This window comes from Polypterus senegalus, chromosome 10 (assembly GCF_016835505.1).
Source record: "Polypterus senegalus isolate Bchr_013 chromosome 10, ASM1683550v1, whole genome shotgun sequence".
Lineage (NCBI taxonomy): Eukaryota > Metazoa > Chordata > Cladistia > Polypteriformes > Polypteridae > Polypterus > Polypterus senegalus.
The window spans coordinates 133,065,871-133,090,641 of record NC_053163.1 but is presented as its reverse complement, the minus strand read 5'-3'; the positions used below and the strand labels follow the sequence as shown (position 1 = coordinate 133,090,641).

The 24,771-nt window shown below is 38.8% G+C and overlaps 1 protein-coding gene across 2 annotated transcripts in view; it reads right to left on the bottom strand.

Moving 5' to 3' along the window:
- The window catches only part of LOC120537629 (protein strawberry notch homolog 2-like), a 79,284-nt gene that overhangs the window by 37,659 nt on the left and 16,854 nt on the right, over positions 1-24,771 (bottom strand). The window contains exons 2-4 of one of the 2 annotated variants that reach the window (XM_039766703.1): positions 21,923-22,136; positions 21,383-21,450; positions 7,106-7,226 (exon numbers count right to left, since the gene is read on the bottom strand). In XM_039766703.1, coding sequence (XP_039622637.1) covers positions 7,106-7,226; positions 21,383-21,450; positions 21,923-22,045 — 312 coding nt within the window. In that variant the 5' untranslated portion in view covers positions 22,046-22,136. Of the gene's footprint in view, positions 1-5,764; positions 5,904-7,105; positions 7,227-21,382; positions 21,451-21,922; positions 22,137-24,771 lie in introns of those variants that run through there. The other variant, XM_039766704.1, reaches the window with a different exon arrangement.

Below are 24,771 nucleotides of genomic sequence, written 5' to 3'. Positions count from 1 at the left end.
TCCCAGTATTTCAAACTGATCTCAGAAGGGTGTCAAACAGATACATTTTTGTGGACAGAATTACTGTATGTTTGAGCACCAGCTGGTGATAGAGATTTTAGTTTAAATAAATGGAACATATTCATAGAATATTAACAATCCACTCAAAAAGGAAAGCCACAAAACAACTGAAAGGTAATTTGATCTTGTTGGAGAAACGGTCTTGCACAAAATGGTTGTTGAAAAAACAAGTACTTAATCAAGAGCTCAGTCAACTCTAACTTCCATGATGGCAATGATTTAGTGTAATACCTAAAAGTGCAACTGGAATGCTCTAAATGAGAAGAATAAACACAAATGAAATGACTGACAGATAAACACTGGAAGCTGAATACAGGTCCAGTGTTTCATACAAATATATTAAACAGAAGTAAAAAGCTGAACAAGAACGATGTTGCTGCAAGCCATGTTCCTGTGACCTAGCAACTACAGCTCCCCCATGTTAGTGTGATTTGTAATACTGACAATATAACTTATTTCTCATGCCTTGCTAAATCTCCTTGAGGTATTTAATACAAACAGAAATGTTTCAACTACAAAATAAACAACAAGAGCAATTCCTATTGTAAAAGGCAGTGAAATCAAAACATTGCTAGAAGTTTGTGTCACAACTTTATGGCAAGACACTCAATTACTTAAAAACCATGGACATAACCATGCACTTCATAATTTTTAAAACAATGACATTTTTTTTCTTGATTTACCCCTCTGCTCCAAAGTTTAAAATGACGAAACTAACAATTCAGATATGACTAAAGTGCACATTTTAATTTTAAATGTCTCCGTATATTTTGGTCACATGATATAGACAACAACTTTTTTTATATCTATGCTAATAAAAGGCAAAGCCCTCACTGACTGACTGACTGACGCATGCACGCAAGGCTGAAATTTGGCAGGCTTATTCCTTACAGCTTACTTACAAAAGTTAAGCACGTTTTATTTCGAAATTCTACGCGCAATTGTCATAACGGTCGACAATGTCTGCCATGTTGAACTTTCTTATTTATGGCCCCATCTTCACGAAATTTGGTAGGCGGCTTCCCTGCACTAACCGAAACCGATGTATGTATTTATTTCGATGGTATGACGCCACTGTCGGCCGCCATATTGAACTTTTCAACATCACTAATTTTCCAGCTTCCCGTGTAGGTAGAAGGCTGACCCCATCTTCACAAAATTTGGTAGGCGGCTTCCCTGCACTAACCAAAACCGATGTACGTACTTATTTTGGTGGTATGACGCCACGGTCGGCCGCCATATCGAATTTTCCAAACGTCACTAATTCTCCAACTTCCCGTGTAGGTAGAAGGCTGAAATTTCGCAGGCTCATTCCTTACAGCTTACTTACAAAAGTTATGCGTAGAATTTCGAAATGAAATCTGCTTAACGGTCATAACGGTCAACAACGTCCGCCATGTTGAACTTTCTTATTTATGGCCCCATCCTCACGAAATTTGGTAGGCGGCTTCCCTGCGCTAACCGAAACCAATGTACGTACTTATTTCGGTGGTATGACGCCACTGTCAGCCGCCATATTGAACTTTCCAACGTCACTAATTCTCTAAATTCCCGTGTAGGTAGAAAGCTGAAATTTGGTACTTATTTCGGTAGTATGATGCCACTGTCGGCCGCCATATTGAACTTTTCAACAGTCTTTGTTACTTATGAGCCCATCTTCAAGAAATTTGGTACGCGGGTTCCCAACGCTAACTGAATCCTACTTACGTACATATATATGTCCATAGCCTGCAGCTCAGTCACCGTGTGAGGCGGCGTTGGGTCCCCCATCCCAACGCCTCCCACGTTGTTGGCTGCCTGCCTATATAAGGCTGTCCGTCGCTCCAGTCTCTTCATTCCCTTCCTTGCTTCGCCACGGGATTCACGTCTCCCTGCTGATAACTACAGTCGTTTTATTTAATCCACGGCTTCTCCGCTGTTTTATTGTTCATTTATTACGATTATAGTTATTGTGTAGGTATTTTAGACTTACTTTGCATTGTTCAGGTACCCATTTCCTTTATCATTCCAACCGTACCCGAATTAACATGTCTATCGAGGTAATCACCATCGATCAAAGAACTGCCACTTAAAGAGTGGTTTCCATGCCCGGAGATGGCACCTATCTTTTCCATTCTCTGTGTTACATATTGCACGGCCATATCAGGCTCACTCTTGATATCTGCAGAAACATTGTGTCTTATGTATTGAATGACTGGGACAGGTTCAAGGTGTGGACTGATGAGGATACAGGAGATAATTATACTACACAGGGGCACTATAAAAGTGAAATGCTTAAGCCCTTCACCTATGGTTCTGCATGTGAGTTGATGGCTGCCTCTGAATTGTTCGGTTGTCGCTTACAAGTGTATCGAAATGGCCAAATATTTTGCACCTTTGGACAACCGCCAATGCCTCTTAAACATCTTAGATTCACAGGTGATGATTTCAGTAGTGGACACTTTGATGTTTATGAATGTTTAAACTCTCAAAAGCTGGATGCGAAGTTATCGATGAAACCGGTTGTATGCTTACAATGCTTGACAGATGCCGAATGTCACTTCAACACAAGTCCTACAAATACTGTCGTAATTGAAACAAACCATGAAACTCAAACCGATTATGACAGCAGCAATCCAAGCTGTGAGATTTGAAGCAAGATTACTGTTCACATGGCCAACTGTACATTGCATGCTTAAGAGTAAGCTCAGCGCACAGCTTGGTCATATTACAACCGGAGGGCCGAACTCACAATGTGGTATACAAAGAGATCCTTAACAAAAAATTATTGGTATATTTTCCCTCAGTTTAAAAAGGTTTAATTTTCTTAATAAAACTTTTAAGCGCGGGTATTTTGCGATAGAAGAAGATAGATGGATAGATAGAATGTGTGTGTGTGTGTGTGTGTATATATATATATATATATATATATATATATATAGAGAGAGAGACTGTATATATAATGTGTGTGTATGTGTCTAAATATATCTCTATATCTATATCTATATCTATATATATATATATATATATGACAGGAACACTCATACCAGTCACAAAACAAATTACATTGACAATCATGTTACGTTATTTTCAAAATGTTTCCTTTAATTTTTCATTACTTCTTTAACACAATACTTCTCCACTGCGAAGCGCGGGTATTTTGCTAGTAGGTGTATATATTATACATACATACATACACACGGTCCCCTCTTTTCAGATGATTAGCCCTTTAGTCCATAAATGAGACATGGCCAGCGAATTTCCGTTGTTTAAATTGACTTGATCCAGCTACAAGATTGGTTTCAAGTTGATTGACAATTTCAAATTGATCATGATTGTTTATAAGAATATGGGTATATGGGTGAGCAAGTCCTACAATAGAGTCAGGCCCTGTCCGGGGTTTTGGGATCATGAATTGGATTAAGATAGTTTGAGAATATTCCGTTATGATTTAATGAACCAGCTTTTCTATGAATGGTGTGGCTACATAATTAGTCATTTCAAGGAATCACAAAGACAAACTGATAGTGACACAAGAAAAACAGTATTGCAGAGATGGCACACTGAGTAATCTAACTTTAAAATATATTTTCTAAGTTTACAAATGTAACCCCAGAATTATTTCTTCTGGTCTGTACTATTTTAGATAATTAATTTTAAATACTGTAAAATGTACATTACAAACTGAATGCCCATCTCTTTTTTTAAAAACAGCAAATATAACATCATAGTTACAACTCTATGTAAAAACACTATTTTAAACTGAGAAAACTGACTAATCTGAGATTGAATGAATCCTGTGGAGTACCTAAGCACAAAGAGTCCGCCAAATATATAAATCTTTTGTAGCATTTAGTTTTTCTTGAAATTTCCATGTAGAGTAACCAGCATTTCCTGATGTTAATGTCTCCTATAACACACGATACAATTCACGGGTAGGGTCTCACAATCGTACTATTTATCTTAATGTCCAGCACTTCATTTGTATGCATCATATTAATGAGTGCCACCTGACCCTGATCTCCTACATTTACACTTAAGAAAACCACACCCTGATCTTAAAATCTATCTTTAGCAGCAAGTACAGTATTCTCTGCTGTTACTACGTATGGGAGCAACCAATTTTCTCCAATATTACCCTGTGCGATTACTGCCAGTGGTCTCCAGAATTACTCATTTATAAAATGCCAAGGACTCTGTTTTAATTTTCTTTACAGATGCCACCGATTATTTCCTTTGCACTGCACCTTATGTTGAATACTCCTAAGTGGAATAAGTTTAGCTGAAGCAAGTCAATCTGCACCATTTTTCACTGTTGAAAACAAAGCAGATGTTGATTTATGCTATGACGACACTGGATCAAACCGAAATAACCTCAGCAGAGAGCAGGATAGAGTTTGGTGAAATAGGCTAACCACAATACGCAGCAGTGATAGAGACATACAAAAAGGATTGGCCACAGCAGGGGAGGAAACGTGACGCCATTACAAGGAGTGCGAGATACACACGTAAGGCAACTTTCACCAAGTGGATGTAATGCAATGGAAAACTTGAAGTGTATTCCAGGAAAGCATCATCTCGTTGCATTATGTCTGAGAGCAGGCTGGGCCAAGCCTTTCTAGAGAGAGCCAACACTGTAGTACCCAAAAGCAAAAAATCTTCAGATTAGGTCATGGCATTTCCCAGTTTTAACAGTTCTTTCCCCAATAAGAGAAGATCCAGTCAGTTATTTCTTGCTGAATCACACAGTGAACATATCTTATTACAGTAAGATGAACAAATAGGAAACACATTTCATACATTTATATTCTATCATTTAAACTTGCTTTTATAGAAGCCTTTTAACATAACATGAATACCTTTGGGGTAACCAAAAAAGAAAACCAAACAGCAAAGAGGAAAGCCCATGCAGACAGACGAAAGAGAACATACAATAGTCAGATTCAAAATCAGGACTCTGGAACTGTGAGGTAACAGTACAAATGATTGTACCAACATTTATTACATATATTAGACATTTGTATAATTTAAACATATTTACAACTGAAAGAGAAATAACTCATATGCCAATACAGACAAAGCAAGCATATTTTTGCAGCGTACATTAAAAAGTATAAACATACAAATGTACACACACTAGCTTATATATTAAGTGTGTGTACTATAACCAAATAAGCACGCATGCACTCTCAGTAAATAAATTGCATCATTAACTTAGTACATACCTAAATAAATGAGAACTTATGTTCAGACCCTCACACAATATACAAAGATATATGCATCACCAAACTGAATAAACTGAAGTTAGCCATATGCTCAATCTAAACTCAAAACTTCTGTTCCTACTTAAGTCTATTATATATACTATTCCAATTTAACCTTTTTCTTTAGTTCTTTGAATGTCAAGAAAAAATTTTATGTTTAAGCATCTTGTCTACATCACTTCATTTTAAATTAACAGCACAATCTGAGTTTGTACAAAGGATGCAATGTCATTTGGCAGTTCTTGCTGTATAATAAATCAGTAAATGGGATGTTGAGGTTAGGAAGTACAAAAAGACAACTAATGTCTGCCTAAGGGTTACTTTAAATAATATCCAAAACAGGTAGCAATGTCTTATATACACAAATTGTTAAGCAATTAAAAAAAATACAATTCTAAACTTGTACATCCACTTAATTAACTGAAAGGCACTCACTCCAAGCATGGTTAGCATGCACATACCTTGGGCAGTGGATGTCCCACTTGTGCAGCAATCTTGGCCCAAACGTGCATGTGTGACGGCTCGCTGCCGGCTTCCCGACTGGCAGAATGCGACCGGCTCCCTGCATGTTTCACAGACCTGACAATTTGCATAACTTTTACTCATATTGATTCTTGTCAGTTCCTCTGTGTTAAAGGTAGAGAAGGGGGGCAGGGAGGAGGGGGAGCGGCTTTCAGGAAATGATGCCTTTGTTAGTAAGCTGAGTGAAATTACTGGCAGTCAGGCCCATTTTACTGTACATGGTGTAACGTAACCACATTGAGAGTGTAAACAATGCAGCTGCTGGCACAACGTCTCATCTACTGCCCAACCCCTCTTGCCACCACCCTAGTGTCTTGGAGACAGTTCTAATCCAAATCTTGTTGGCTGTAACGTAAAAGACTTTAACCATTGGCAGAAAGTGAAACTAGCAGCTATTCTACTGCAGACCCTTCAAAATGAGTTATTTCACAGTACCGCCAACACCACCACAACTATATTCATATATTTTAAAAGGCTGCATCAAAGTTGCACACCTGCAAATCTTAGCCTGTTTTCAGACACACCTATTACAGTAAGTTGCTCATATCCCAAACTCACAATTAAGCCTTGAGGGGAACAGAAACCAGAATCCTATTGCATAGTAAAAAGGAAAGCATCGGTCATAACTTGACCTCTGAACCCTATCTAAGGCAGTTACCAGCTCAGTGACGTGATGTCCAGCTGTTGATTAAGGCCAGACTTGGCAGAAAGTCAACCTGCTACTTTAAACTGAGTGTGTACAGCCATATGAGGTCTTGGAGTATTGCTCATATCAAGTTTCCAATGAAGCTTACTGGTAGACCTTGATCTCCACGGGCAGCTGCCAGCTGTCAGTCTTTACTAGTCATATGCTATGGCTGATTGTAGAGAATCAGAAAGGGTTGCAAGATCTAACGAATAATCACTTCTAAACATGTGGGAAACAATGATCCCTCATTTTTACCTACCAGATACAATAAAGATTTTCAACAGATACAAACTAAAGCAAAATAAGGAATCACAGTACAGGTTTCCAGCAGATACTCTGTAGCTTCAGCGCCACATAAATAAAGACAGTCTGAGGAGCAGTTGTGTTCTGACAAAGGCAACATACCCCCACCCTTCCCTAGCATTCATTTATTCCAGGTACTTTCCCATGATGTCACCGCCATACAATGTACTCCGTCAAGTTCAGAGGCTGCTGGGATTAAAATGCAAATTCAGCTACTTCTTCCTGGTTTGGTTATATGACTTTTACATTATTATCACTCTGCCGCCTTACACCCAAAGACGGTCCTTACCTGAGCAAAATCTCCATTGCTTGGCATATGGGTGCTGTGGCCTTGGCTGGAAAAGTCCATCACTGGAAAATTTGGGGAGCAGAAGTTTCCATGAATGTCTGGTGTGTTGTTGACATATTGCCTGAAAAAAGGAGAATGAGGTTTACTAGGATGGATACATCTCTACCACAAAACAGCTATCACTGGGTCCACGGAGACAGCACTGGGGAATACTGTAAGACGGTCCTTTTAATGAATCCAGCCGTCACTACTTTGAGCTTGATGATCACGGCAATTCACAATGATTAACAATTGAGAAATGATTTCCAACTCCAGGAAACATTCCGAGCTTCTAATAAATAACCCACCAGCGTGACACCACCAACTTGCTTGCTCACTCCTGAATGCTCCAAAGGTGATTTCTTACTGACAGCTTGAAAAAGACCTCAATGCCACCACAGCTCTGTCTGAAGCAGCTTTTACTTTCATTCTGAGCTGGTTCTTCCACACCCCCAACCCCCCCCCCACATAGACAACCTGTCCAGTTAAACAACAAACACAACAAAGTAATATGCTTTAGGTGTCAGAATAATGTGCCAACTAGTTGCACCTAGGTATTAAAAAAACCCAAAAAAAACCACATAGGACAATTTAATAATAATAATTTAATTATTAATTTAATTTAATAATTATGAGATCTCATGGTGTCATGCAGACACACAGAAATTTCTGTGTACACAAACAAGTTCACTTATAGTACAAATCCTCATACACTCTAACCTAACAGAAAATTATGTAAAATATTTTCAGCTCCAAAAAATCCAAATCAGAAGCACAAGGGATGTTCAGAGTCTAGCCCAAAGAAGAATACATCCCTAGACAGGGTAGAAGTTCATCATAGGATCCATTCACACATATTTCTCATTTCCACAGAGCCAACTCTGAATTGCCAAATAACTCAATTTATACATTTTTGGGGACATGGAAGAAAAAAAGGGCTTAGATATAAACTTGCAGCTTATAGTCTCCTCTTCACAGTAGAAACTGAGACTTTCCCCAACCACTGTTAAGTTGTGCTTGAAGCTGTTGTGCTGCAAAGCGTGTGTCACACAAGCAAGTGACCCTCAGAAACTTGTCTTCTGACTGGGTTGTGACTTTGAGTCTGCCAGATCTCTTCCTATCAGTTTCTTCCAGTTTTGCCTTAGGATTGTGTAGGACATGATATTCACTGACACTATTTTTTTTTTTTGCAGTTTCTCTAAATGAGAGACCTACACTTCTAAGGGTAATGCTGCTCTGTCTCATTTCATCTAATTTTTATTTTCTTGCCATTATCACTGGAATTTACAATGTTCTACAGTGTAATATTGTCCATGTAGTACTTCAGAGGGTCTAGTTTGCTTCAATTTGCAAGGCTTGAATAACTTCAATTGCTGCAGAACATCGGTTGGTTGTAACCTGTTAGCTATACCCTGAAGATTACCCATTTGTAATCTTCATACATTTCCATTGTTTCAGTTTTGGCTAACTTGAATTTTAAATTTAAACTTCTGCATTTCAACTGATTACAGTAAATTTGAAGAAAAGCTGAGGTGTTCTAAAACTTTTGACAGGTAGTGTACATACCCAGCAGCAAAAACACACACACACGGAGAAATGATAGTTTACACATTAGGTGTAAACAAAGATAAGCACATTTTGCACAATTACACATACAGAGGCACTACTTTGCACAAACAATGTCTGAGCAAATTTCCTTAAAACACTTTATTTCCAGAGCACAGTCGAAGTCAAAATGATTGCCCTCTTGCCTGCTGACATGCAGACACAGGTTTTGTATTAAAAGCTGTAATATGATATAAAACTGCTGCTGGCCACCCTGTATGCATTTGGGAGGGGATTTCCATGTTGCAGCTGTAGCTTCCAGGGTGAACCCGAAGGGCTACTACTCAATTTTCCCAAGAAAAAGAGTTGGTGCTGTCCAGGGCTTCCCCCATTGACATATTTGTACTCAACTAGCATTTGAAATGAAGTATGCATATCTTTACAATGTGCAAAGTCTAAATGAAAAATAGAAGATTAAACATTACTCCTAAATGTTGTACCAGAAGCGATTAAGTAGAATCCAACAATCCCAAACTAATGCAACATACATTAGCATGCACATATAGATAACCATCTTATGTAAAATACTGTTATTCCACTTAAAACTTAATTTTGAAAAGTATATTCCACTTGACAATTAAGTGAGGCCAGCAAAAAATAAGGTTGCATACATCTCTAACTGAATATGATCTACATGTAACATCTTTTCTCCACCAAAAACATTTCTAACACTGGGTGTGCAACTGACATGTTGGTGTATGCCTAAGTGGGGCCTATGACAGACTGTTGGCTCATCCAGAGTAGGGTTTTGACTTGTAGCTTATGCTGCCAAAACAGCCTCCAGAAGCCTGTGGCAATGAACTGTATTAAGTGGGTTTAAGAATGATTTTAAGATTGAAATATTTTGAAATGAGAACAAATGTATGCACTACATAAATGCAAATACTATACTGGTTCACTACAAGTCTGTATTTTGCTCAAAGCACTGCAGCAATCCTCATATGAAGGGTTATAGGTCTCTCTACAGTGGCCCTCAGTGGGTTTATCCTTGGTTGCATTAGTTACTATCACCTAAATAAATTTACATTAATGCCTAGGTTTTCTATGCCACTGTTTCATAAATTCAATCCTGGGGACCCCTTGTAGCTGCAGGTTTTTGTTCATACAAGTTTTCTAATCATTGAGCCATTTTACCTTAAAAATTATCTTAATTATCTGCTTTTTGAAGAAACACCTGTGATCATCATGTCCGTCTGTCTGCCTGCCTGAATAAACTGGGCTCCCAGTGTACCAATTTGTCACACTTATAATTCAAAGAAATTTGTCAGGAAAGCTCAAATTTCATTGAAATATCTTGAACAAACAGGATATACAAATTTTTGAAATTTCAGAATCTCACACTGAAAAGTATTTAGTAATTTTCTAACTTTACTATCTTAAAACAGAAAAACATTCTGTGCAACTTCAGTTATGGATTGGTTTCTGGTTCAAATTTGCCCTCACTTTTCCTCTTACTTGTCTGATTTCAACTGCGACGCCAAAACATATCCCCAAAACAAGTTTGTCAAACGCTAGGGGAAGAACGCCAGTGTGTGCTGTTTATTCACCAACTCAATCCTCCTGCTGCTTGAGACAAGTTAATCATAAGGGGAAAAAAATAAAGCATGTCACTTATCCACAAATAAACCTAAGAGGAAACAAACAATGTAAAATAAAGTGCACAATTTTGTACTCACTAATTATAGTACATTACACTACAAACAACCTCATGACTGCATTATTTACACATTTTAACAATTACCTATTTTTCTGACGCTATAATTTATCAGCAAAACTCCAGACCTGCTCTCCATCATGGTCCAATGCAGTCAACAATTTGACATTGACACTTAAACTGATTTTAATTCTTTGTCAAGCACATTTCAAAAATGTTATGCTTATAAAGAACAAACTACAGTTAAAGCTACAGTTAGTGAAAGACTCTCCACAACCAAAAACTAAGAATAAAACACCAATCAATGCCATCTATGAAAGCTACTGAGCCACCACAAGGAATTTCAGTTTGTTTTCAATTGCATTATACCATAAAATACTGTTAAAAACTATCTATTTAATGTAGCCTAGTAACGCATATTATTACATTCTATCATCACTGTTACATAAATATTTAATAAGTAAAAATGATACTGCCTCTCTAAAACTAAAAAAATGTAAAATGTTCCAACTTCGAAATCAGCTGACAGAATTCCACAACGCATCTGAATGTTATATCATACAGTATAAATATTTTCTAACTTCTCTCTTATTCTGCATTTAGAAAAGCACAGTAGTTTGAAATTTACTTATAAGAAATTTAGATGCAAGTTTGCCATAACTTTAAACAGTTAACTCTCTTTTGTCATTTTTCAAGTAATTCATCCTTTTCTCTGTGTAGTTTGTTTTCTTTAACTGTACTCTAATAATGACAATTAATGTTGAGTGCAGTGAACATATGAGAGAAAGGCACTGAATGATAAAAGGAGCAATCAATTATGTAGCATAGACACTAGCATGACTTTTAGTAAATAACAGCTTAAATAACCAGAGTACTTCTAAAAGTGAAATGAAAATTAAATCATGATGCAGAGGAAAGCCTTCAAAAAAGCCACCACTAAATAATCACTATGTAACATTCCAATAAACATGTAGCTAACACAATTTTTGTAATTTCTGGAGATGCTCAACTTGTTTAATTAGGAAAGAAGTCCAATTAAATAAAAGCAAGCAGAAGTTGGTTGGGACAAATCCTGTGGTAACAGGGATACTTGGCTTAAACCACTGCCCTACATCTTGCCTGAAGAAGGGGCCTGAGTTGCCTCAAAAGCTTGCATATTGTAATCTTTTTAGTTAGCCAATAAAAAGTGTCATTTTGCTTGGCTCTTCTCTACATTCATAATGGCTAACACGGTAAAACACCCTAGTACTACAAACCATACATAAAAAAGAAAAACAACAGCTATTACTTACCCAGCATAAATCACGGGTTTATACTGCACACATAGGAAAAGTATTATGATAGGGTAAAATTTCAGCTTTTGAGATTTTAGTGGACATGTTTTAGGCATTCCTGAGCATGATTTGACCACTTTACTATCTCTCAAGATTTGTGTAAATAGTAACTCAAACGCAAGTTACTCCATCTGAATGAACCGTGAAGTAGTTATTGACATTATAAAATGTCTCTACATTTAAAAAAAAAAAAAGATCACACCAGTAGATTTTGCATAAATGCTTACATCTGAACACCAAATACAAAATACAATTCTATTTTATTCCATAACTTACTGCCCTGCAAAATGTTACCACTTAAAAGAAATACAGCTTCATGTCGGGGAAGGTCATGTAATGAACACATCAGACTTTCCATTTACAGAGTATGTAAATGGGTAAATCACTTTATTGAGAACAAGTATTCAGAAGTATTGTTCTTTAATGAGAACAAAACCCAGCCACAGGGGATGCACAAACTAATGTTTCTTTGTGCCTGTCCCAAACCCAGATAGATGGGGAGGGTTACATCAGGATAGGCATCCAATGTAAAATTTTGCCAAATCAATATACGGACAACAATACAAATTCCCATACCAGACTGGTCGAGCCCCAGGTTAACAACAACCACCACCAATACTGTTAGCCAACAGGGTGCTGGCGGAAATTGGGCTACTGTTGGCTGAAGAAGAGGAGGGAGACGTGTCCGGAGGCAGGAGGAAGGTAAGGAGAGTCGAACTGAGGGTAGGAACTTTGAATGTTGGCAGTATGACTGGTAAGGGGAGAGAGATAGCAGATATGATGGAGAGAAGGAAGGTTGATATATTGTGCATGCAAGAGACTAAATGGAAGGGGAGTAAGGCCAGGTGGATAGGAGGTGGATTCAAATTGTTCTATCATGGTCTAGATAGGAGGAGAAATGGAGTAGGGTTTTTTTCTGAAGCAACAGTATGTGCAGAGTGTTTTGGAGGTGAAAAGAGTGTCAGATAGAGTAATGATTACGAAGCTGGAAATTGGAGGTGTGATGATAAATGTTGTTAGTGCATATGCTCTGCAACTTGGGTGTGCAATGGATGAGTAAGAAGATTTTTGGAGTGAGTTGGATGAAGTGATGAACAGTGTACCCAAGGGACAGAAAGTGGTGATTGGAGCGGACTTCAATGGACATGTTGGTAAAAGGCACAGAGGAGAGGAGGAGGAGATGGGTAGGTATGGCGTCAAGGAGCGGAATGAAGAAGGTCAGAGGATAGTGGATTTTGCCAAAAGGATGGACATTGCTGTAGTGAAAACATATTTTGAGAAGAGGGAGGAACACAGGGTTACGTACAAGAGTGGAGGAAGATGCACACAGGTAGATTACATCCTATGCATAAGAGTCAATCTGAAGGAGATTGAAGACTGCAAAGTGGTAGCAGGGGAAAGTGTAGTTAAGCAGCATAGGATGGTGGTTTGTAGGATGACACTGGAGATCAAGAAGAGGAAGAGAGTGAGGGCAGAGCCAAGGATCAAATGGTGGAAGCTGTAAAAGGAAGACTGCAAGGTTGATTTTAGGGAGAAGGTGAGACAGGCACTGGGTGGCAGTGAAGAATTACCAGACCGTTGGGAAACTACAGCAGATGTAGTAAAGGCGCTTTTCTACTGCATAGTACGGCACGACACGGTTCAGTTCAGCTCACTGTTGGGGGGTTTTCCACTGGGAACAGTACCTGGTCCTTTTTTTAGTTCCAAGCGCGCTGAACCGTTACCAAAATGTGACGTGTAAACTCTGCTGGTCACTGATTGGCCAGAGAAAATCATCATTACTGCGTCACTGAACTTGCGACACGAGACGCAACAGACCCGCTAGATTTTTAGCACAGCCAGCGAAGGTTCGGATGCGCCATTTTGTTTTAACCAAAAATGGCTGTTTCGTGGTCTATTGAGGAAGTACAGACATTCCTCTCGTTGGTAGCCGAGGAGCGGATCCAACGAGAGCTGGATGGGGCGACGCGGAATGAAAAAGTTTTTCAGGAGGTTGCTAAGCTCTTGGGCGCACATGGCTACCATCGGACTTACAAACAGTGTAGGGACAAGTTAAAAAAAATGAAGAGCAAGCAGTAGAGGCGGCGCAACTATAACGACACGTGAATAATCCCGCCCACTCTAAAGCGGTACTAAACTGCAGTCAAAGCGAAACCGAGCCGAACCAAGGTGAGCTGTACTGAAACGTGCTGTGCCGTACTATGCAGTGGAAAAGCGCCATAAGGGTGACAGCAAGAAGGGTGCTTAGCGTGACATCTGGACAGAGGAAGGAGGAAAAGGAAACCTGGTGGTGGAATGGGGAAGTACAGGAGAGTACACAGTGGAAGAGGATGGTAAAGAAGTGGGATAGTCAGAGAAATGCAGAAAGTAGACAAGAATACATGGAGATAAGGCACGAGGTGAAGAGAGAGGTGGCGAAGGCTAAAGAAAAGGCATATTATGAGCTGTACGAGAGGTTGGACACTAAGGAGGGAGAAAATGACCTGTACCAATTGGCTAGGCAGAGGGACCGAGCTAAGAAAGATGTGCAGCAGGTTTGGGTAATAAAGGATAAAGATGCAAACGTACTCACAAGCGAGAAGAGTGTGTTGAACAGATGGAAAGAGTACTTTAAGATACTGATGAATGAAGAGAACGAGAGAGAGAGAGAAGAGGTTGGATGATGTGGAGATAGTGAACCAGGAAGTGCAACAGATTAGCAAGGAGGAAGTAAGGACAGCTATGAAGAGGATGAGGATGACATACCTGTGGAATCACGGAGGTGTTTAGGAGAGATGGCAGTGGAGTTTTTAACCAGATTGCTTAATGGAGTCTTGGAAAGTGAGAGGATGCCGGAGGAGTGTAGAAGAAGTGTATTGGTGTAGATATCTATACTAATAAAAGGCAAAGCCCTCACTGACTGACTGACTCATCACTAATTCTCCAACTTCCCGTGTAGGTAGAAGGCTGAAATTTGGCAGGCTCATTCCTTACAGCTTCCTTACAAAAGTTGGGCAGGTTTCATTTCGAAATTCTACACATAATGGTCATAACTAGAAGCTATTTTTCTCCATTTACTGTAATGGAGTTGAGCTCGAAAGCCGTGGGGCGGAGTTTCGTGACATCATCACGCCTCTCACGTAATCACGCATTACGTAGAAAACCAGGAAGAGCTACAAAAGCGCTGAAGAAAACATGCATTATATAATTAAGAAGGCAGTGAAACAATTAGAAGCGAGCGAGTGACATATAAAACCATATTCAGCGGCTCATGTGAACTGACGCAGTGCGCAGACAAAAAGCAACAGTTCCAAAGAGTGCTGAACAAAAACCGAATTACACTGCTACGCTCAAATAGACAAACCACACGCCGTGGCGCAATAGTAGAGCTTCGCCTGTAGCGCCGATGTCCGAGGTTCGATTCCCGAGAGGGGATGCACTAAGTATGTACGCTTCTCATTCATTTTAGCCTCGCATCCCCTTGGTTTGAGACGTATGAAAACATATGCGGTTAAAGCAGAAAGACAGATCACCAATTGAAGCTTTATGAATAATGGATACTTTATTCGCGATCAATGATTGTTTTGGTAAAGCCATACTCAGTGTATTCATTAGATGAACGGTAAAAAAGTAAGAGCGAGGGGAGGGTAACTTATTGAGGCACACAGGCAAAACCACAATAGCACGCGGGCTCGATGTACTGTAGTGCGCGTCAACTCGATCTGAATTGCGCGATCACATTCGAAAAAATATTTCTTTTCAAGTTCTATTTAGTCCATATGTGTCAAACTCAAGGCCCACGGGCCACATCCGGCCCGGTGTAATTATATCCGCCCGAGATCATTTTATATACTATATTATTGTTATTAATGGCCCGGGGATATGAAGCGCTGGTAACACAATAAACTACAGATCCCATAATGCAGCGCTTCAGCTGCCTTGCCGAACACTTACCGCGTTAATCAAGTCTAGCTTATGATGCTGCAAGTTATTGCGAAGCTAGCCCACACGATGCCAAGAGAAAAGGTGATTCTGAACATAGAGCCTTTAAAAACCGATGGGAGGCTGAGTATATGTTTACTGACATTGCCGGTAAACCCGTGTGTCTCATTTGTGGAGCTAATGTGGCTGTAATTACAGAATTTAATCTAAGACGGCACTATGAGACAAAACATCAAGATAACCTGAAAGACCTGAATGCAATGCACAAGATACAGAAAGCAGAAGAGTTAAAGAAGAATCTGACACTTCAGCAGACGTTTTTACCGTGCAAAATCACAAAGTGATTTCAAGTGAAGCTACTTTTATGGGAGACACAAATGCACCAGTGCAACTTGCCCCACTTTCCCTGTTGCCAAGTAATGTTGAACCAAGTCGGCACAACGGTGTTCCCAAATCGCACTTTGCTGATAAACTGAGCGCACTGAGTTCGCACGGCGCTTTGGTGACTTTGAAGAACAAAAAAAGAATTTTGAGTTGTTTCGCAACCCATTTGCCGTCGATGTGGAAACTGCACCTGTGCAGATTCAGATGGAGGTGATTGAGCTGCAGTGTAATGGCACACTGAAGGCAAAGTCGATACTGCACGGCCCGCACAGTTTATTCACTCCATTCCCGCACAAATGCTCCAGCTCCGTACATGCGGCTCGAACCTTGTGCATGTTTGGTAGCACATATCTGTGTGAGAAGCTCTTCTCAGTCATGAAGACTAACAAAACAGCACACAGGAGTGCCTCACTGATGAGCACCTGCAGTCCATCCTGAGAATCTCCACAACACAGAACCTCACACCAAACATAAACGAACTTGTTGCCAAAAAAAGATGCCAGGCGTCCAGCTCTGATAAAATGACATAAGAGCAAAGACAACTGAATGATTTGATTTGTTATTGCTGAAAAGAACAAATTTTATTTATATTTCCAGGTTTTGTTATGCACCATGTTCATATTTGAATTTGTATAATTTTGACAGGATATATTTTTATGGAGAGCAAAATCTTTTGGGATATTTAAAATTTAAGTTTATTTTTATATAAAATTACATAAGAGTAAAGAAATTTGAATGTTTGTTCTTTTAACGTTTACTTTATTTCTAACTTGTATAATTTAGACAGGATATATTTTTATGGAGAGCAAAATATTATAAGTTATTTAAGGTTTGAGTTGATTTATTCCGGAATAATATTCTGTCGACTAAATAAAAATTCCTTCTATTTAAAATTTAAATAGAACCATAGTTCATAATATCCACGCAGACTTGCACGTAAGAGCGGGAGTCATCCGTTTTAACAAGCAGTGTATTGCACTGATACCAAATAGCCTGCCCATTTAATTATTTAGGAATGGATAAATAAATTAAGATTTTGTACAAATAATGTTTTTCATTTTTCTTCCTTCATGGATTCTGGCACCCCAGCAACAGTTGCTCGCACGCCAAAGACTGTATATATATATATATATATATATATATATATATATATATATATATATATATATATGTGTGTATATATATATATGTGTGTGTGTGTGTGTGTATGTATGTATATATATGTTTATATGTGTGTGTGTGTATATATATATATATATATGTGTATGTATACATAAATGTATTTGTGTGTATACATGTGTGTGTATGTATATGTTTGTGTGTATATATGTATATATATGCGTGTGTGTGTGTATATATATATATATATATATATTTATATATATGACAGAAACACTCATAACAGTGACAAAACAATTACATTGACAACCATGTTACGTTATTTTTAAAATGTTTCCTTTTCTTTTTCTTACTTCTTTAACACACTACTTCTCCGCTGCGAAGCTTGGGTATTTTGCTAGTCTATACTAATAAAAGGCAAAGCCCCCACTGACTGACTGACTGACTCACTCACTCATCACTAATTCTCCAACTTCCCGTGCAGGTAGAAGGCTCAAATTTGACAGGCTCATTTCTTACAGGTTACTTACAAAAGTTAAGCAGGTTTCATTTCGAAATTCCACGCGTAATGGCCATAATGGTCGACCATGTCCGCCATGTTAAACTTTCTTATTTATGGCCCCATCTTCATGAAATTTGGTAGGCGGCTTCCCTGCGCTAACCAAAACCGATTTACGTACTTATTTTGCTGGCATGACGCCACTGTCGGCGGCCATATTGAACTTTCCAAAGGTCTTTGTTACCTATTGGCCCATCTTCAAGAAATCTGGTACCCAGGTTCCCAATGCTAACTGAATCCTACTTACGTACATATATATGTACATAGCCTGCAGCTCGGTCGCTGTGTGATGCGGCGTTGGGTCCCCCATCCCCACACCTCCCACATTGTTGGCTGCCTGCGTATATAAGGCCGTCTGTCGCTCCAGTCTCTTCATGCCCTTCCTTGCTTCGCCACGGTATTCACGTCTCCCTGCTGATAACTGCAGCCTTTTTATTTAATCCACGGCTTCTCCACTGTTTTATTGTTTGTGTATTATGATTATAGTTATTGTATAGATATTTTAGACTTAGTTTACATTGTTCAGGTACCCATTTCCTTTATCGTTCCAACCGTACCCCCATTAACATGTCTATCAAGGTGATCAACATCGATAAAAGAACTGTAACTTACCGAGTGGTTACCATGCCCGGAGATGCCGCCTACCTTTTTCATTCTCTGTGTTACATATTGCACGACCATATCAGGCTCAATCTTGATATCAGGAGGAACATTGTGTCTTATGTATTGAATGACTAGGACAAGTTCAAGGTGTGGACTGATGACGGTACAGGAGATAATTATACTACAAAAGGAGCACTATAAGAGTGAAATGCTTAAGCCCTTCACCTATGGTTCTGCATGTGAGTTGACGGCTGCCGCTGAATTGCTCGGTTGTCGCTTTCAAGTGTACCAAAATGGCCAAATATTTTACACCTTTCGACAACTGACAATGCCTCTTAAAGCATCTTAGATTCACAAGTGACGATTTCAGTAGTGGACACTTTGATGTTTATGAATGTTTAAACTCTCAAAAGCTGGATGCAAAGCTATCGATGAAACTGGTTGTATGCTTACAACGCTTGACCGATGCTGAATGTCACTTCAACACAACAAGTCCTGCAAATACTAACGTAATTGAAACAAACCATGAAACTCAAACCGATTATGACAGCAGCAATCCAAGCTGTGACATTTGAGGCAAGATTGCTTTTCACATGGCCAACTGTACGTTGCATGTTCAAGAGTAAGCTCAGCGCACAGCTTGGTCATATTAGAACTGGAGGGCCGAACTGAAAACGTGGCATACAAAGAGATCCTTAAATAATTATTGGTATATTTTCCCTCAGTTTAAAAAGGTTTACTTTTCTTCTTAATAAAAATTTTAAGGCAGTACTTTGCCGCTGCAAAGCGCGGGTATTTTGCTAGTTTAAGAATAAGGGGGATGTGCAGGACTGTAGTAACTACAGGGGGATAAAATTGATGAGCCACAGCATGAAGTTATGGGAAAGAGTAGTGGAAGCTAGGTTAAGAAGTGAGGTGATGATTAGTGAGTATGGTTTCATGCCAAGAAAGGGCACCACAGATGCGATGTTTGCTCTGAGAACGTTGATGGAGCAGTATAGAGAAGGCCATAAGAAGTTGCATTGCGTCTTTGTGAACCTGGAGAAAGCATATGACAGGGTGCCTCGAAAGGAGCTGTGGTATTGTATGAGGAAGTCAGGAGTGGCAGAGAAGTATTTAAGAATTGTACAGGATATATACGAAGGAAGTGTGACCGTGGTGAGGTCTGCGGTAGGAGTGACGGATGCATTCAAGGTGGAAGTGGGATTACATCAGGGAATGGCTCTGAGCCCTTTCTTATTTGCAATGGTGATGGACAGGTTGACAAACAAGATTAGACGAAGTCCCTGTGGACGATGATGTTTGCTGATGACATTGTGATCTGTACCAATAGTAGGGAGCAGATTGAGGAGACCCTGGAGAGGTGAAGATATACTTTAGAGAGGAGAAGAATGAAGGTCAGTAGGAACAAGACAGAATACATGTGTGTAAATGAGAAGGAGGTCAGTGGAATGGTGAGGATGCAAGAAGTAGAGTTGGAGAAGGTAGAGGAGTTTAAATACTTGGGATCAACAGTACAGAGTCATGAGGATTGTGGAAGAGAGGTGAAAAAGAGAATCCAGGCAGGGTGGAATGGGTGGAGAAGAGTGTCAGGAGTGATTTGTGACAGATGGATATCAGCAAGAGTGAAAGGGAAGGTCTACAGGACGGTAGTGCGACTATGTTGGAGATGGTGGCACTGACCAGAAAGCAGGAGACAGAGCTGGAGGTAGCAGAGTTAAAGATGCTAAGATTTGCATTGGGTGTGACAAGGCTGGATAGGATTAGAAATGAGTACCTTTGAGGGTCAGCTCAAGTTGGACGGTTGGGAGACAAAGTTAGAGATGCGAAATTGTGCTGGTTTGGACATATGCAGAGGAGAGATGCTGAGTATATTGGGAGAAGGATGGTAAAGGATAGAGCTGCCAGGTAAGAGAAAAAGAGGAAGGCCTAAGAGGAGGTTTATGGATGTGGTGAGAGAGGACGTGCAGGTGATGGGTGTAACAGAACAAGATACACAGGGCAAAAAGATATTGATGAAGATGATCCGCTGTGGCAACCCCTAAAGGGAGCAGCCGAAAAAAGAAGAATGAGAACAAGTATTCAGACTGTATACACTCATGGGGTCCCCCAACAGTCTGCTACTGAGCCAAAAATACTTGGGTACACCACTGACAAAACAGAATGGGTAAGTCCACCCTCAAATGATACTTAATACCAGTCTGCTCATATTTATAGATCAGAAAGATGTGGTAATGCCAATAGAAGAAACAGAGCTAGATCAAAGTCCATATTAAGGTTTTTGGACTATATTTTTGTCAGACATTTGTGCATGAAATAGCTTTCAAATGCATAGGCATGATGATGTGGACACCACAAAATTGTTCGTTGTCTTCATTTACAGCCCTGATAGATTCCTTTAAGATCACCTCTGACTTGCCAATAACATTTCTCTTTAGTTTTCAAGATATATAGGCCAGGACAATCAGCAAGTCAGTTGGAGGATGGCAAGTGATGAAGGCATGAGCCAATGGACTACTACTTATTTATTTTTGCCCTTTCAAAATATCTTTGCTTTTGGTATGAAGAAGAGAAATCCAAGGTGAAAAAAAAAACACTGCAACTGAAACAAACCAAGAAATCTAGGATTATTACTATTTCAATATACTTCTCATTAAGTGCATACATTTGAAGTTAATAGGTCAGTCCAAGTTGTCATAAGACAACTGCTCAATAATGAGAAACAGTATCCGAGTTTGGTAGCTTGTATAACTGAACTCTTGGCCTTGGTGACATTAGAAAAATCTTATCAATGAAACGGTCTTACTACTTTCAATAATGTTGTACCATACATAAAAGAAGCTGCTCTTATTGTGTGCGATAACATATAGGAAAAAGGGCTAAGAGAAAACTATAGAATACTGCTACAGACGACTCCTGTCCACCACGATCCCCAATCTGTGGCACTGTGGGTTTCCTCATACATAAGAGATATCATTTATGGAATTTGTACATTGTAATTCTTTTTGTGAATATTTCTTGGCCAAAATAAAATAATGTAAACAGAAGTCAATACATACTGGTTTCCAGTTTGCATAGGCAAGCTGTATGGAGGCATGAACCACGAGCTGGAAGCATACATTGGGCTCTGAAAGACAAAAGGAACAAGTTAAGTCCACTACACCATCTTGTACAGTATTTTCAGACATGCTCTTGGGGAAAACTTGCAACAAGCTGGGATATTTTGAAGAGAAAACACTACCCGAGTTCATACCAGGAATATATTGTCCGTTTAGTTCATTCAAGAGCCTTCCCTCATTTTCTGTATGTTTGTTACAACCCCTTCCTGGATACCAGTTTATTACTTTTTTCAGCCCTGCATACTATACTTGCTTCTCCTTTCCTAACTCAAACATCTCTTGCCGAATACATTTGATGCTACACTGACTACATGTTCATCTTTTCCCTTAACCATACCCTTTCCTGTCATACTCATGTGCCTGTTTCTTTACTCCTATCATTCCTTAATGTCAAATTTACTTCACCACGTCACATATAACTTAAAATTTGTTTCAAATCACTAGCATGATTTTTTGAAAACATGTACAATGCAAACTCACCTCCATGGGTTGGGGGAGAAGGTGAGGGTTTGACTGGCTGAACACTGAGTTGTCAAGCTGGTGTCCCTCCGGGTGCAGGTAGTTCTCCCCGTCCATGGCGCGGCGTGTGGAAATCATGAGCATCAGAGTTCCGTCCAGCACATAACCAGTGGCAGGAGTTGTTTAAACATGAATCTTATTAGCTGTGCTTATTCAGTTGTGTCTTTGGCCATGACTTAAAAGGGATTAAAAAAAGAAAAAGAAAAGAAAAACAGCTTGTTAAAACAGAGCTAGATACCACTGATTTTTTTTCAGCTTCTTCCAGTCCATGATGGCTAAAGGCTTAATATGGACCCATATCCTTAGCATCCAATTTTTCATATTTAAAAACAAATCAATAAATAGAGGAAATCTGGTGACTAATAACAGGGGAGAAACTGGGCCCTCCCCAGCAACAAAGTAGAAACAGACAATTGGATCTTTAGCTTAGCAAGTGGAGAAAGGGTAACAGATTTCAAGCTTGACCAAATGGAGTAAGAAGCAGGGTAATTTAACACATTATGAAAATAAACAGGTATCACAATGAGAAAGGAAATACATCTGATAAGAAAAAAAAATTGTGCCAAGACTGCTTAACTGTACAACAATTGGATCTAAAATAAACTATCATTGTATTAGTGCAACAGGTAGATAAGCGTCAGGTTAGGGTTAATGGAGATGAAAGTGCACCCCATAAATGGAGCACACCGACAAGCTGGTACACCCTTTGCATGCATAGTGTTCTCATAACAAGGACTTCTGTAGAGGGATGCAGAAAACAAAAGAAGCTTGCACAAAATATGACATCATGGATTAGGTAGGATGTTTTACATGTAAAAGCTGAAACATTAGCTGTGACTTACTATGAATTTAACTGTAGCTTATTTAGAAATAAACTGTTAAAAGACATGTTGCTTTCTTTTTTTTCAACTATTGATGAAAAAAAAAAAAAAAAGTATAATTGTAACCTGAGTAGGTGTGAACACGAGGGGATTAAACCATATGTGATAAGAGCAGAAGTTCAGGGCAGCAAGGGCAAGACGGTGGTTTTCACACTTTGCTGGTGAGCAGCAAATTTAGTGCAAATGACTTGACAGGCACAACAAGCAGTGCATAGAACACTATATCTGATGTGAATTAGCAATGAGAGCAGGAAAAATAGGAAGCCTAACCAATGAGTGGACATTTGGGCCTCAAAGCAAAAGCTTTGCTCCACATAAAACTCCAGTTCAAACTTTTTTTTTAAAAATGCATAGATTCAGAAGTTCACCTTGTACAGTAAGATAGCAATATTTTAATTTTCTGTGCCACAAAAAGCCTCTAAATGGCATACACTGTAATGTACAATAGGGTAAAAACCATAAGGCACAGCAGACGTCCTATTTGGTGCTTAACTCGGTTTTCTTTTTTTTTCCTTTTTAACATTTAGAGGTCGGTTTACTTTAGGTATCTGTCAAATACAACTGAAACACATTTACACCACCAACCACATGTGAAGAAAGACTGATGTACTTATCAGAAAATCGTGCTGGAGGTTTATTGGAACCTGCTAGGCCAGGGCATCTTTCCAGTAGCATACAGAAAAAACATTTTTATAATATAATTATGCTCCTTATAGCAACTAGGAAGTAAATACTTTACAGTCATTACTTACAGTAACCCAAAAGTCAAGTGGCTATCTAAACATTCTTAATAAAACAGAACATGCCTCTTTGCATGTTTCTCTTACAATAATCCAGTGTTTCTCATTACAGGACATACATTTTATTCACATATGTAGGGGTGGTAGTCTGCTGGGCTACCACCTTAGTAAACCTGGTAGTCCATGTATGCTTTCTTGTAGCCCAGCTGGCAACACTTTAGTTCAGGTACTGCACAAATGTCTCTGCTACTCATATACAGTATAGTTATGTGACAAGAGATTAACAAATTCTTCTTTTGGTCCTAATAAGATTCACAAAGCATCCATACAGTGATTACCTTTGTGCTTTGTAACATAATGACGTGTTGGCAAAAATTGTGAATATGAAGGATTTACACATCCTATATTGAAGTATGCAATACATTTGACCATTACAAAGTGAAGTTATTTTAAGAAAGACCATATTGCAGTCATGAACAAACACTTAATTGGTGATTATAAGTGTTAAGACCAAAAGAAGCCTTTGCTGAGGTCTTGTTACAAAATAGTAAATGACTAATAGATGCATTTTTATAGTGTCTAAGCTAATGTGTTACCACCCAACCATATATAAGGGGTGGGGTTACCTGCAACTTTTTACAACATTTATTTGTAAAGTTCTGTTGTAAATGCGTGCATTGAACTCTTCTGCTACAATCTAAAAACATTTGGCATCCTGGAGAATATTTTCCAAAAAATAATTTTTAAAGGATTGTTATGTTGATGTATGGTCTTTTTTTTAATGTACACAAAAGATCAAAAATGAACTGAAATTCTGCATTATTGTATCATGAAATTTTGTTTTCAGACCTAATTTAGGCCCCATCAGTTTGTTTCTCAGTCAATAACACAATCAGTTTGAACTTTAGAGTTACTCTGAGGTGCAATGTAATAATAATACAATAATAATACATTTTATTTATAAAACGCAAATCCCATGCTGAAAGTGCTTCACAAAGTCACAGAAAGAACAGCAGGGTATATGTAACACTAGATACAAATATTTCCTACATAGAAACCTAGAACAGATAAATACTCAAAATAAAAAGAGTAAAATACTAATTTCAATAGTAAAAGAAAGCTTCAACAAACAATTTGTGATGCAACACTAACACAAATTATCTGGAGAATCTGGATAGAGATGTTAACT